Source organism: Pundamilia nyererei, unplaced genomic scaffold (assembly GCF_000239375.1).
Source record: "Pundamilia nyererei isolate P.nyererei 1_Seehausen unplaced genomic scaffold, PunNye1.0 scaffold00136, whole genome shotgun sequence".
NCBI classification, from domain to species: domain Eukaryota; kingdom Metazoa; phylum Chordata; class Actinopteri; order Cichliformes; family Cichlidae; genus Pundamilia; species Pundamilia nyererei.
Genome location: NW_005187537.1, coordinates 530,829 through 545,072, shown reverse-complemented (window position 1 = coordinate 545,072; position 14,244 = coordinate 530,829). Strand labels below are relative to the sequence as shown.

Here is a 14,244-nt window from a genome sequence, read left to right as displayed (position 1 = left end):
TTTGTTCCAAAGATGAAGGCCCTCACTGTGTCAGTGGCACTGATAGAAAGAGACAGATATGCAGCGTGCCTCTTTTCACAGCCAACATACACATTAGCATAACTCCCTTGGCGCGGATAAACCACCTAGCCACCTGTAGTTGCACAACTCAGTAACCTCACTTCTCCCATGCTGATGCCCTTTCCCCCCTCAACTTCATTCATATTCTCCTCCTGCATCTCTCACGTTTACAGTTATGCATGTGAATGTGCGCACTTGTAAGTTTTCTCACTGCTGATGCCAGCCAAAGCTGCTGCCAGACTGTTTTGAGCTAATGAAGTGAGCGTGCTTGAATTGCAAGCACGCATCCTTTGTTACACGTGGAGCAATCTGCAGGGAGCCCGTAGAGTCTGTCTCTCACAAGTAAATGGAAGTGGGCTAAAGAGTTTAGAAATCCATCACAAAAGCAACATGAGTAAGAGGATGGCAGTGTCTTCTGGGTGTGTTTCCAACTAAAGAATCGTGTGCATATTCGAGAGATCAATATAAAAATGCAGCTGTAGAAACTTGCCACAGGCTGCTCTCTCTTTCTTTCCCGTTAAGCTCTTCTGGAGGAGGGCTTTTGGTGAAAATAAGGGGCAGAAGGAGTGTCCTGAGGGCCAGTGGGAGCCTCCCCCTGGGGTTGTGATTGGCTGGAGCTGTTCTGAGTGAGTCCAGGGGAGGCCAGTAGGAAGGTGAATGGTCTGGACGCCTGCTAGGGGGCAGGCAGCAGACGAGAGCAGCTACCACTGCCTCTTAAAACCTAGGTACTCCTCATTACAGACTGATAGACAGAGAGCAGGAGAGAGCTGGAGGCAGTTCTAGGAGAGCACCAGGGAAAGAAAGTGAGAAACTGTGAACAGGGAAAGTTAGGAAAAGTAAGAAGTCCTACTTGTAAGCTCACTCTTCCCTGACTGCTGCCTCCCCACTCCACTACCTGAGGCACATACACACACACACACAGGGAGGTGTTTCAGGGAGGCTTAGAGGGTCGACTCTCCAGGGAAGAAGGGAATTAAACACTTTTGTTTTCAATCCGCTGCGTTCATACTCAGGAGAAAAAAAGGGATTACAGCTTTCACGCCTGCCCCCCCTTGTTTCTCTCTTCTCCTTGCATTTTGTCTTCACTGAGTTACTTTGGAGACTTTGGATATAACCTTCTTGAATTGTTGGTCTGAACTCGTAGAGGCATGGCAAACGGACAAAAGAGCCCCAGGTGGGCATTAACCCAGGGCTCCTTCAGCTTGGCACTGGGCCTGTCGCCCTTCTCCCTCCTCCTCCTCCTTACCGTCTCGGCCGCAGATGAGTATGACTACTACAGCTGGCAGTCGGACAACTTCCACAATGGCCGCTTCTACACCAAGCAGCCCCAGTGTCTGGACATACCAGCTGACCTGCGCCTGTGCCACAATGTGGGCTACAAGAAGATGAGGCTGCCCAACCTCCTGGACCATGAGACCATGCCCGAAGTTAAGCAGCAGGCAGGCAGTTGGGTGCCCCTCCTGGCCAAACGGTGCCATGCTGATACGCAGGTCTTCCTGTGCTCACTGTTTGCACCAGTGTGCCTAGACAGGCCCATCTACCCTTGCCGCTCACTGTGCGAGGCTGTCAGGGACAGCTGTGCTCCGGTGATGGAGACCTACGGCTTTCCCTGGCCGGAGATGCTGACCTGCGACAAGTTCCCCATTGATAACGACCTGTGCATCCCCATGCAGTTCACCGGGAACCATGCGACCCAGCCACCAGGTAGGCCACCTTCATTCATGCATGCTTATGCATAACTACTGAAGAGGCTACTGGTTAAAATTACAGCTTTTCCAGCAGCAAAAAGATAATCTGGTGATTTCCACAAAATGTAAATATCTCTTTAGAAAGATTTAATAATTCAATAAATACTCATTTAATAAATCTTTGAGATTTTTTAAATATTCTGTCCTGGTATATTTGATAAGATCTAGTTGAAAACAAGAGATATATGAATGCGCATATGTTTTAAATTCGACAGAAGGAAAAGTTGCCCCGAAAAATATGTTGTGTTTTGCAGACGCAGGCGCTGAGATGAAAAACTCAGCAGAAAGTAAACGAAGAGATAAAGTTCTGAATTTTTCATTGTTTTCATAATATCACTTTAGCAAATGATCATTCAAGTCCTTGCAATCGGATACACTGAGAGTCTGTAAACTGTGAGGATGAGAGAATCAGATGGCTTCCATACATTTCCACAATGACAGACAAGAGATTAAGTGGAAAACTAGCCAAAGCAGGTCAGCGAAAGAGACGGGAGCAGGAAGATGCTGCAGGGGAAAGTCCTAAGTGCACAGTTGAGGATGGCTCTGGCCATCTACATATGCCTCAGGGAGGCACGGAGACAGACCAAGAGAGCCAGGAGACTTGGAGACTCCAGCAGCCAGATCGCGCATTGAGTTAAGATAGATGGACTGTGGGGGTATTAACTGAAAGTTACACAGAGGCACATGCATGGACACACACCCTTATCAGTAGTCATCCATCTACAGCGAAACAGTGAAAGAGTGAATGAATTATGTTTTATTTCGTGGTTTGCACAGAGTCAAATTACTAAATTAACCTTAGCTGGATGAAACAAAGGACAAATCTTTATCAAGGGTTTCTGAGAGTGATTTGATTCACAAAAATAGGAGAATATATTATTCTTCACAAGCAATGAGTAAGAGTATCAATTGTGAATAGTGGGACTGAGTGGGAACTAAATCCAAAGAGGTGTGCAAATGCCTGTGTGTATGTGTGTGTGTGCATGTGTGTGAGAAGCACAACTACTTAAGCAGCCTCTTCACAAAAGCAGTCAGCGCTGAGAGGGAGAGAGAGGGAGTTGATGAGAGTCTTTAGACAGTGGAGGGGGACAGTCCCCACTGTGTCCCAGTCTGCTCAGCCATTGTTGGGTCTGGCAGCCAGCAGGCCAATTAGCTAGAAGGCCAATTACTGAGTTCCCACTAATTAGTCGACATGACAGGACAAGAGACGCAGGCAGAGAATGGGAATCGCTAAAGTCTGATTGTCCCTGAGAGAGCAGAATGAAGAGGAGTGAAAGGAGAGGGAAGCAGGAGAGTAAAGACAGGCACACAGCGAATAAAAGAGGAGAAAAGCTGCTTCCTGCAGCATAAGAAGTGTTTGCCTCTGCTTTCAATGAGAACCTGAAGAAAACGGTTTAGATCCGGTTTAGAAAACGGTGCAGATCTCTTAACTATTCCTAGAATTAGATCTAAGTGTGCTGAAGGTGCTTTCAGTTACTGTGGTTGTGTGTGGGTTGGTGGTGGGGGCAGGTGCCTGTTGAGCCAAAGTCAATTAAAAAACTGTGTCCAAAATCAAAAACCCTCTTTAAATTTTTATTTTTTTTTATTTTTACAAACTAAGCCTTAATTTATCTTTTATGTTAAGGACACTGAGTTTGTACGTGCTGAAAAATGCTATATAAATAAAATGGTCATTGCCATATTGCTCACATTACTTTACGATTTGCTTTCAACCGTTTAATCTCATTTTTCATCTTCTTTCGTTTATGGTGTAAAGGTCTTTTTTTCACTTGAAATGTCCTTTCTGTTACTTGAGACGTTCTTTGACAGATAAACACATTTCCTAAAGCGCTGAAAACCAATCATTACAAAAACAATGTCAGTCAGTTGTGTGACATATCTTTCCTTTTTATCAATAATGGTCACAGCATACTGACATCTAAGTATCTAATCTGATTTGCAAAAAGCAGTGGGAAAAAGACCAGTGGAAGATTCTTGGGTGAATTAATGCAGTTCTGACTTTTTCCATTAGGGAAAATGGCCGTTCTGTTTTTGTAGGACTCGTATCAAGTATGTGACATTTTGGTTTGCGGAGTTATAATTCATTCTTCTACATGCACTTTGAGAAGGAGGCGGCCTGATGTTCATCTGCCCCCTCCCCAAACAGCCAACTGTTTGTTGATCCCATCTATTCAAATAATGATCAGAGGAGGATAGATTACAGAGGGTCCTTAAGAATCAGTGGAAATAAGGATTTTTAGTGTTAGGAAATTTTACATACAAAGAACATAAGAAAAAAATATGCTGATTTTAATTTTTAAAGAATAAAATGACACTCAAAAACAAAAATGAAATAACGGTAAAGTTAAATTTGGGTGTGTGCTTTTTTTTAGGTGTGTGCATGTGCGTGTATTCTTGTGAGTGTTTCACACTGAGAGTGAACCCATATCACTTCTAGCCCGGAGGCTCAGCCACTGACATTTCGCTAAGAACCAGAGATTCTCAGATGTGCCGATGAGGCCATCCCGAGGACAAGCTTTTGGCTTCTAATTCCGCACCGATGCACACCCGCACACACACACACACACACACACACACACACACACACACACACACACACACACACACACACACACACACATGAAAACACAGCCAGCAATAATAAAAAGGAATTTCAGCTAAGAGCTCTTAGAAGTGAGTTTCCCGGGAAGCTTCTATGTCACTGGAGGACACTGACGATTTTCTTTACACGGGATCGCATGAAGAATCTTGTGGTAATCAAGGTGAATCTTTGGGAGTTGGATCAATCACAAGAATTAGTATAGCTTTACTCGCTGATCTCCCAGTCCGGGAGGCCCCGATGATATCTGAGCTATTCTGCAATTACATGATATAGCACGGTTCGAGGACTCTTGTGGAAACTAACAGTACAGAGCAAGATTCACTTTCCACCTCTGTGTCACAGCCAAAACTGGCAGAAACTCACCACCACCTGAGCTCAGGTTTTGTGCTGGCACTTGTGCCTTTACGTGCATGTGTGTGTGTGTGTGTGTGTGTGTGTGTGTGTGTGTGTGTGTGTGTGTGTGTGTGAAGAGCCCAAGGGGTGTGATTATGTGAAATACAAGTCTGTATATTATACCACAGAAGACAAGCTGACTGCTGACAAAAGAGGGCCCAGGCATCCCGGGAGCGGAAAAGGCCAGCCGAGCTCAGTCTGTCAGACAGGGAACAATTAATGCCACACCATCAACTACACCTCATTGTTTTAATGATGCCACTTTTAGCTGCTGTCAGCATCTGTAAATCAGTAGGCATGATTATCACAGACTGGATTCTGGTTTTGTTTCTTAGTTTTGTTTCTTAACTTAGTTTGCATGTTTGCACCAGAAATGAACACTCAAGATATGTACATATGTACAGTGAAATTGCATGGGAGGAAAGGTCTGTCTTTGCTGAAATCTGTGATGAAATGTGACTAGTGTGATTTACAACCACATTAAAGGAGACAGGCAGCACTGTCAGGACCCCAGCAGCACAACAGTCACTGCTCATATGAACTTGGTTACTATATGAAAAGGAAAATATGATCCAATGCTCTGGGTATGGAGCGCTGCCGAGGCATTATGAGGATGTATTTTCTCTTCTGTGTAGGCTTCCTACAGATGCAAGGAGCATGCTGTGTTTTAGGGGCCCCGTGGGTTCCCCAAGTCATGCTTTAGTCCTCTGCCGCCTCGCATTTCAACAGATGTTTGGCTCTCCGATGTAAATCACGCTGAATTTCATCTCCGGGATTGTACCATTTTATGTCATAAGTGCTGCTGCTCATGACTTAAAAGACCCAAATGAGGCATGAGATAGTGACCGGCGCACATTCTTCTTATAAAAGTCGCTGTGAAGCTCGGGCAACGAGCAATAAGGTACAAGAAATGTCAGAGAACCAGATGACGGTGCTGTTAGATGTGGTCGTCAGATGTGTGAAGACACGTGTTTGTGTTTATTCAAAAGTGCGCATAAGAGAAAGAGGCAGCGGCTGCATGTAACCTCTTGCATTTTTACCCAACTATAAAAATGATTCCAAGCGAATCAGTCAAATGAAACAAACATAAAATATGATTTGTAGTGTTTGTGATTTCAGCTGCATGTTTAAAGTAAGTTAATTAGATTGTTAAATATCATGTGATGACAAGCGGTGTCTATTAGGAATTCACTGTGAACAGACACGATGATTTGTGTTTTTGCCCAATAAATTTCATGCCAGAAAGCAATTTCCTAAGCTAAGTAAAACAAAATAAGAATGACTATGTCATTAAAGAGAACAGATATTCCTTTGCATTGGTACACGGTGCCACTGCTTTGTATTCCAAATTTATTTTGCAAATGAGTTTTCACGTTCATAAGTTTAATAGGTTTTTCTTGGAGATTTCTTTATAGACAAAAGACACTGCAGAAAGACTGAAATGTTATTAACCTCGGAGCTATGAGTAAGTGAAGTTTTGGAGAAGTTTCCCCCTCTTGCTGTGCACCATTTCCACCCTGGCTTGCTGTTTAAAGATTAACAGCAGGGCCTTCCACAAGACCTCCTCCCTACTCACCCCGTTCCCATTATCCCTTTCCTCTTATCCTCAATCATCAACTCCCAACCTCCTCATCCTCCACAGGTTCTGTAAGCTCTGTAAGACAGTAACATTTGTCATAATAAATTGGAACATTAAAATTTCTGTAATTAAGTTTGTAACCCAGTAGGTAAATGCCAAAAGTAGCACACAAGAGGTGGTCAAGTCCAAAGTCAACCAGAGTGAGAGCAAGATTTTCACAATTTAATCGCATGGTAAAAAATTCTTCAGCTGCTTTGAGATGATGGCAAAAAATATATTAATGAGCTCAAAGTCAAAATATTTACTGAGCAGAAATGTGTCCAGGAAAAAAAGTACCAAGCCACACAGCAGTGATTCCCATCAGAACATGACGGTGATTCCCTCGACAGAGACCGACGATGAGGGCAGTCGTCCCTTAAGTGATTTCTAAGCGCCATCCAAACGCTGGTTTTCGGTCCAAGCTCAACTAAGTTTCATGGAGGGACTGCTTTCTCCTGACACATGCTCTGGCATCAGCGCAACCGGGCTTTCTGCCAAAATACCACCCCTGTGAAACCAGAATGAATTACCACCGAGTCTGAATAAGACCGAACGGCTTCAAGGGAACCATTCAAGACGGACAAATCCAGAGAAGTTTTGTTGTCTCTTGTTCTGTGTGTGTGTGTTTCTGTGTGTGTGTTTTTCCATGCTTCTGTCCCAGTCTGCATGTCAGCACCAAACAATTAGAAGCCTGACCTTGCAGGCCTCACAGGTCTCCTGCCTATGAAAGCATGGGAACCCTCAGAGGAGAAAAAACTGGCAGTTGCTCTACAAGAACATGGCTCAGCTACCTCCAACACACACATAGGCAGACACACACATGCATACACTCACTGGTGGTTAGGGGGTTCACCTCCCCATGACCCAAGCAGCGAAGCATGTTAAACTTTGACCCATCTCATTATCTGGCCAGACGCTGAGGTTTGGGCTGAGGTGATAACCTCTGAACCCTGACTTTTAACCCAGGGCCTGCACAGTGCAAGGAGAGGCGTGTCGTTTTGCATAGGTGTGTTTCTGGAAAGTGGGAGACACAGAAGGAAAGAGAAAGCACAGGGAACTCGGGGAGTGGGGGAATAACATATTTTGGATCTTGCAATGAGGGAATGTCAGAAAAACTAAACTCTCCTATAAGCAGTTATCTCGAGAAAAAAAAGGCTGCCAACTCAGCAAAAGTTCTGCACTGTTTTCCCTTCATGTTGTCAAATTTATCCCCTAGGTGTATAGGTATGTTGTCAGGGCAATGCTTCTATACCACATCCTTCTCTCTGTGGCCCTTTCTAATATTATACCTTTTTTTTTTTTGCTCTCTTGGCTTGCGGCTCTGTTTGGTGGATGAGTGGCCTGATATTAGATGTGTAGAGCTGGAAATACTCTGAAAATACATGGAATCGAAGCAATAATTCTTATGATGATGTTTCATATTGAGGGGAAAATTACAAGGTGGTGCGTTTTCGTGTATGCGTGTGTCAGAGAAGTCTCTGACGTTTTATAAATCCTATTAATTGAATAGCAAGGCCTTATTTGTCCATTTCAGCTATATAAATATAAAAGTATGGGAACATGCAAAAAATACATAAAAAGGATTTTATGCAGGGCTTGTATTTCTTCCCTCATGTGCTCTGTCTCAACTGTGTGGGCAGACAACAACAACAACAATCACAAAGTCCCATATCAAAGTTAGACAGGCCAAACACGCTCTTGAGTAAAGCATGCATGACCGTAAATTTTGAGTTAAAAATAAACTGAACTTGTTGCTTTGGTTTCCCCCTCGCTCTTTCACAATGTGCGGTTGCTGTGTGGCCTAAGTGATGGCTGCGTCTGTGTACTGAATCACTTTTCACCATGTTCAGCAGCTCCCGCCGCACCGTTTACCTTTCTGAACAGCCGAGACCACGCCTGCGCCACCAAAATATACAACGGGCCAGAATAAAAACATTTTCTCCAGTGTAATTGCAGGGCAAACATCAGTCAGCCTACTGGACTCTGCGTTCACTCAGCAGCAAATAGCCTCTGACAAGGGGGGGGGCGGGGGGCGGCGGCAAATAAGTGCCTCAGAAGTGCTCAGGGCTTAACGATTTCATACTGACACAACTTTGGTTTGCTCACTGCACTTGACCTCAACGCTGCTGTTAGATATGAGCTAATCTGGTCTTAAAAGCACCAAATGAAACGAGATTGAATACAGGTGACGACAAATTCTTCTTCCTTCTTTTTTCCCCTCAGTGTCAAAGGTGTGCCCACCGTGTGACAATGAGCTGAAGAAAGACAACATCATGGAGCATTACTGTGCAAGTGACTTTGGTAAGTAGTAAAAAAACTGAAAAACATAGTACCTGACTATGGATACAAACGGTCACTAGCATACAGCAGGGTTATGGAAACTTTCTTACCTATCTGCAGTCTGGTAAACTGGAGTTTGCGAGAGACTGACAACACAGCAGAAAAGTGCATTTGCTTTGTGTACAACAGTCAGCCAAGTACAAGAGTGCAAGCAAAACATTTCACCACGGTGTTGATTTGGATTTACAAGTCTGTTTCATGACGTAATAATAAAATCTGTGTTTTAATATTGTGTTGAAAAGTTGTAATAACAAACTAAAAAGTCAAAGCACTGTGTCCTTAAAAACTCCCATCAACATAAATGGCATGGACATAAAGTTATAGCAAAATAGCAAAATCACCTAAAACGAAAGCTTAACTTTCAGTGGTTACATAATATGAAGATTAACTGGTATTTACGCTATTTTCCTTTGATTATGAATTAAAAAGCATGTGCAACCACACAGAGAATCTCACCTGCACATCCCTGTTTCTCACTTCTGATCCTCCCTTCGATTAAATCTTTATTGCAGCCGTTTCGCGTTAATTTCGCTGCTAGAATCGGCTTTTTCTTCACACGAGCTGATAAATGACTTCATTTCTTAGCCCCAATTTCAAACTTTCCACTTTCCAACCTTCGTGTTTCACAATAGTAATGACCTTAAGATGATGCCAGAGTATAATTATATAAATATTCTGTTATTTGAGTTCATCACAGCAGCTGAATTGTTTACAGTGTTTACAGTTAATGATAAACTGCTGTCTATTTGCTCTGTTCCAAACACGTTAAGCACCAAATGAGGAAGGGTGACAAAAAGTTGTGAAATTACAAAAGCATGTGTGGCCAGGATCATTTTTTTCTCTGCATATTTCATGTTTCCCGCAGAGGAGATGCCTGCAGTATAAAACAGTTTTCCAAAATAACCACATGTACAAAAGAGCCAGAATATACAGAGCATGACCCATAATAAATGATAAAACCACATCCAACAACAACAAAACGTGTCCGTGCGCACCTTCCTGACTCTCTGAGCCGCAACCAAAACGCAGACACGTCTCCTGTAATTCATCGTGACGTTACCAAATCAGGGATATTTATTTGTCTGATTAATTGCAGGATTATATATCTCAATCTTTTAACATGAGGTTGCTTCAGGGATCATAAAGGAAAACACAGATTCTTTCTGTTCATTAATATGAAACATGATTGCAGATAGCCGCAGAAAGACGTTTTATTGGCTCAGCCTTTATGTGGCTGGAGGACACAAGGGAATGCGTCGAAAAGATAAGTGTGACATATGGATTTGGAGATCAAGGAAGGAACAACTCTACAATGTTATTCTGTAGTGCGAGAGCTTGAGCTCATACCTCATGAATGCTGCTACCTATTCATCTTTGGATACTGTTTTTGCTACGGTCTGCTTTTCATGGACGATCTCATGACGTTTCTTACTGCACTATCCAGCTGCTGTACAAATGACAAGAGTCTTGTTTAGCCGACACCTTGTTGTTAAAGTAGATTGCTTGCTTCAGTTTGAAGAAAACCTGTTTCTCCTCAAAACGATGGCACACTGCTCACTCCCTCTCTTTCCAGCTGCTTCTACCTCTACGCCCTCCTCTGCTCACTTTAAAGAGAGCGACTTTGTATAAAGACGTGGGCACAGCTTGTCACAAAGATGCTGGCCAGGCCGCACAGAGGGCCCCACTGCATCACTTATGACTAAATATGACTGATTACAGGTGGGCATTTAAAGTGAAGCAGAGGGAGATGAATTATCCTCCGTACCTTTACTGAACACACGCCGTACATACACATGAATGCAGTCTTTCACAAAAACACACGCGGCTCAGGCATGTAGGCAGGCAAATACAGCGCATAAACATACTCGCGGCGAAGGAGCTGGATGTGAAACAGGATGTGAACAAGGGGCAACTCAATGCACGCATTCCTTTTTGAACACGCTATCACTTCACATGTACTGTATACCTATCTGAGCGTACCGAGGGATGTTTATGCAACCATAGACAAGCAGGCGAGAAGTGAAATGGCGATCTTTCAGCAGGCCGGGGTACATAGCGATGCTTCATACCGACCCCACACCTTTGCCCGACCCGTGATTAATTTCACCTGTCAAAATTCTCACCCAGACAATTCCTCTTTTGAATGTTTGGCAGTTCAATTTTAATCTCTCGCATATAAAAATATGAACTTATAAACAGAAGGTGCAATGGGAGATTCAAGTCAGTACTTCATTAGGCTGATAAACTTTGAGTTTGCTGTAACCAGATCCTACATGTAATAAAACTGTGCACAGAGGTTCTCTGTTCTACATATGTTTTGCCTAAAAATACACAGCTGGTCGCAAAATACTGCACTGCAAGTGTGTAAACAATGACACAGGCAGGGCAGAATGACAACAGATGATAATGATTCCATGTAGCAATATTAATCTCATGCTGCAAGCAGTTTTTTAGACTTATGGATGTTGCCCTGAACCTCACTATAAATCTGACTTTGTCTGAGACTTGCAAGCAAAATCATTTAAGATGATTTTTGCTCAGGAATAGCCCAACAACAACAAAGAGAAGACTTGTGATTTATATTGCCAAAATATGTACACCAAATTCCAAAAAGATGTTGGACTGTGGAGTTTTTCCCGAGTCAGACATTCACAAGGATGCAGTTTTTGCACACCGCTCAGGAAAGTCTAAATGATGATACTCGGGGGAGGTGTAAAATAGCTACTGCTTTAGAACAGTACAGAGCTCAGTACTAGACTTCCAGAAGTAAAAAAAAAAATACCACAGCTGCTTAAATAAGAGTGAAACACTGGGATCAGAGTGACACATTAAGACTTTTAGGGTTTTACTGAATAAAAATACATTTAAATATCTTCTTCTCTTCTCCTTTAGTCCTAAAGATGAAAATCAAGGAGGTGAAAAAGGAAAAGGGTGACCGGAAGCTGATTGCAGCACAAAAGAAGAAGAAAGTTCTGAAGCAGGGCGTGCTGAGGAAGAAGGACCTGAAGAAGCTGACCTTGTACATTAAGAATGGTGCCAACTGTCCGTGCTCCCAGCTGGACAGCCTGGGCTCCAACTTCCTCATCATGGGCCGCAAAGTGGACCAACAACTGCTTCTCACGTCCATTCACAAGTGGGACAAGAAGAGCAAGGAGCTCAAGGTCGCCATCAAATACATGAAGTCCCATCAGTGCCCCACCTACCACACCGTCTTCCAGTGACCTGCTTCACTGCAGTGTTCGCTGAACTTTCCACAACTTTGCTTTTCAGATTCAACCTTTGTTTCACTTAGATGATAGCAGTTATTTCACTAATGCATCCCTGAGTCATGGATCCTATAAAATCTTTTACCAGCCCCGAAGCTAAACACGAATCAGGTAGTTGTCCTTTTCTCCTTTGATGTTAGAGATCATTATTATTATTATTGGAGAGAGGAAAACTGCTTTTTAAATAAGTCAAGTCCCTCCCTTCCATCAAAAAAAGACAATAAGAATGATTTCATATTGATTCACATCCTGGAATCTAATGTACTCTTCATTAATATGCTTGCCTATTCTGATATTATAGAATCACTTAAATCATATCCTAAAGCAATCTTCTTAGACATCAGCATTAAGAAATGGAAATTTAACTACTGGAAAGAAAAGACGCTCGACGCTGTAGTGAAATGAAAATTATGGGAAGGTTTGTTTCTGTGCAAAAAGTGCTGAGAGCAATGAGAGAGTGAGCGTATGTGGGTTGTGTGATGTACCAGTGCACACGCTGGCACAGTGCTCCAAGGAACAACATCAAAGCACAGAAATATTGATGATCCACTTAACTGCATGTTGTAAAAAGTAGGTAATTCAGACCAATACTAAATGCTTAGAAAACTGGGATTTTTTTTTTTTCTTATCCATGCTGGGAACGAAGACTGATGGAATGAGACAGACTGACTGATGCTTCCACTGACTTTGTACAGAACCATTTCTGTGGCCTGAAAGAGGGAAACTTGAATATTTTTTACTTTTTAATTTTGAAAGAGAATAAAGTTAGGGCAGTGAAGGCATCGTCTGGAAAACAAGTGGAGAATAAAAGAGAAAGAAAGAGAGAGAGACTCTGGACACAACCAACAATGTTGGATTCATAAGTCTCTTGTACTCGCTATTTTTCACTATCAGTCTTCAAATGTTTCTTTTCTTGTACTTTTTTTTTTTTAAACGCTTCAGTTAAACATCTATGGTATGAAAACAAAAAATCATACACACAGAGCACCTGAATACACTGTTGCTGTAACAATGAGAGATTTTTTTTCTAACCTATTAACCTGTAAGTAGTTCTGTTACTGAAATAGATCTTTGTTTTACAGAAAAAGTTAATGAATAAAATATATTTTAAATTTTTATAAAGAACACCTGCTTGAAATGTCATGTTTCACATTTATTACCAATAAACCACAAAGTGTATATTCATGCCTAAAAAAATTATTTTCAGATTATCATCTGCATAAAATGTTCGACTGGTTTAAAAAAAAAAAAAGCGCGTAAGTAACTAACACACTTGAATGAGGATGCTCAGTATTTTACGACTTCATTTATTTTTTTAACATTTTTCATATTAAACAGATACTTTTCTCACTGGCCAATTAGATGCAATAAAATGGGGCGAATAGAAAAGGAAACTACTCTGATTTACACTTTTTAAATTTTTGAATCTACCACAACAACTGTCAAAGCATAAAATAAAGTTGACAAGTTGAAAATGTCTTGGTCTGATGTTTCTCAATGTTCACTGTAGGCTGTAAATCAAAAACAGGGATTTTTGTTTGTTGGTTTGGCCATCCTATTCTCTTATGATGTGTTTGACATAAAGCACACTGTCTATTTATCATTTAAATTCACATTCCAGCCAGAACCTCTTAGATTTAAAACAGAAGAAGATTTCTCCACAAACAGTGACGTAGCTACTGCAGGATTGTGATTTAACTGCAACATAGCTGTAAAAACACTGCAAATATTCAACAATGTGCCTGAGATTGATTGCAGTCAGTCCCAGATCCAACCACAATTATTTGGAGACAGGTTTCCTTCCACCAGGGACTCGTAATTACTGTGTGACTGAAAGTGGTCATCCAGAGTTTGTGTTAGATTTTGAAATTGGTCTCTGAAAGTGAAAACAAAAAACAAAACAGGGCAACCACCAATAGGTTCTTATCCTATTTTTACTATAGTGTGACTGAGCTATTAGTATAGCTCTTAGTACAAGTGATTCACAATCTCAGGTTTACATCATTTAAAGTAAGTGAGTCAAAAATAAGCAAATCTGTTTCGTTTTTGTGAATGGGGGTATTAGCCACTGAGACCCAAACAGTTTCGGTAACAAACTGACAGTTTGTTTGATTATTTGTTTCCGCTGGTAAGGTGGACATTTAAACATGGAAGCTGATGTGTACTGGCTTGCTTGTGGGGCGAGTGGTCATTTGAGGAACAGGTTGGAGATTATTT

At 41.9% G+C, this 14,244-nt stretch overlaps 1 protein-coding gene across 1 annotated transcript; it reads left to right on the top strand.

Annotated features, from left to right (window-relative positions):
* The first annotated feature begins 754 nt into the window (after positions 1 to 754).
* On the top strand, positions 755 to 13,502 carry sfrp5 (secreted frizzled-related protein 5). The gene is made up of 3 exons (XM_005743829.2): positions 755 to 1,764; positions 8,645 to 8,722; positions 11,654 to 13,502. Exons 1-3 carry the CDS (start codon positions 1,209 to 1,211, stop codon positions 11,980 to 11,982), a joined length of 963 nt encoding a protein of 320 aa, XP_005743886.1. The 5' UTR covers positions 755 to 1,208; the 3' UTR covers positions 11,983 to 13,502.
* The last annotated feature ends 742 nt before the right edge of the window (positions 13,503 to 14,244 follow it).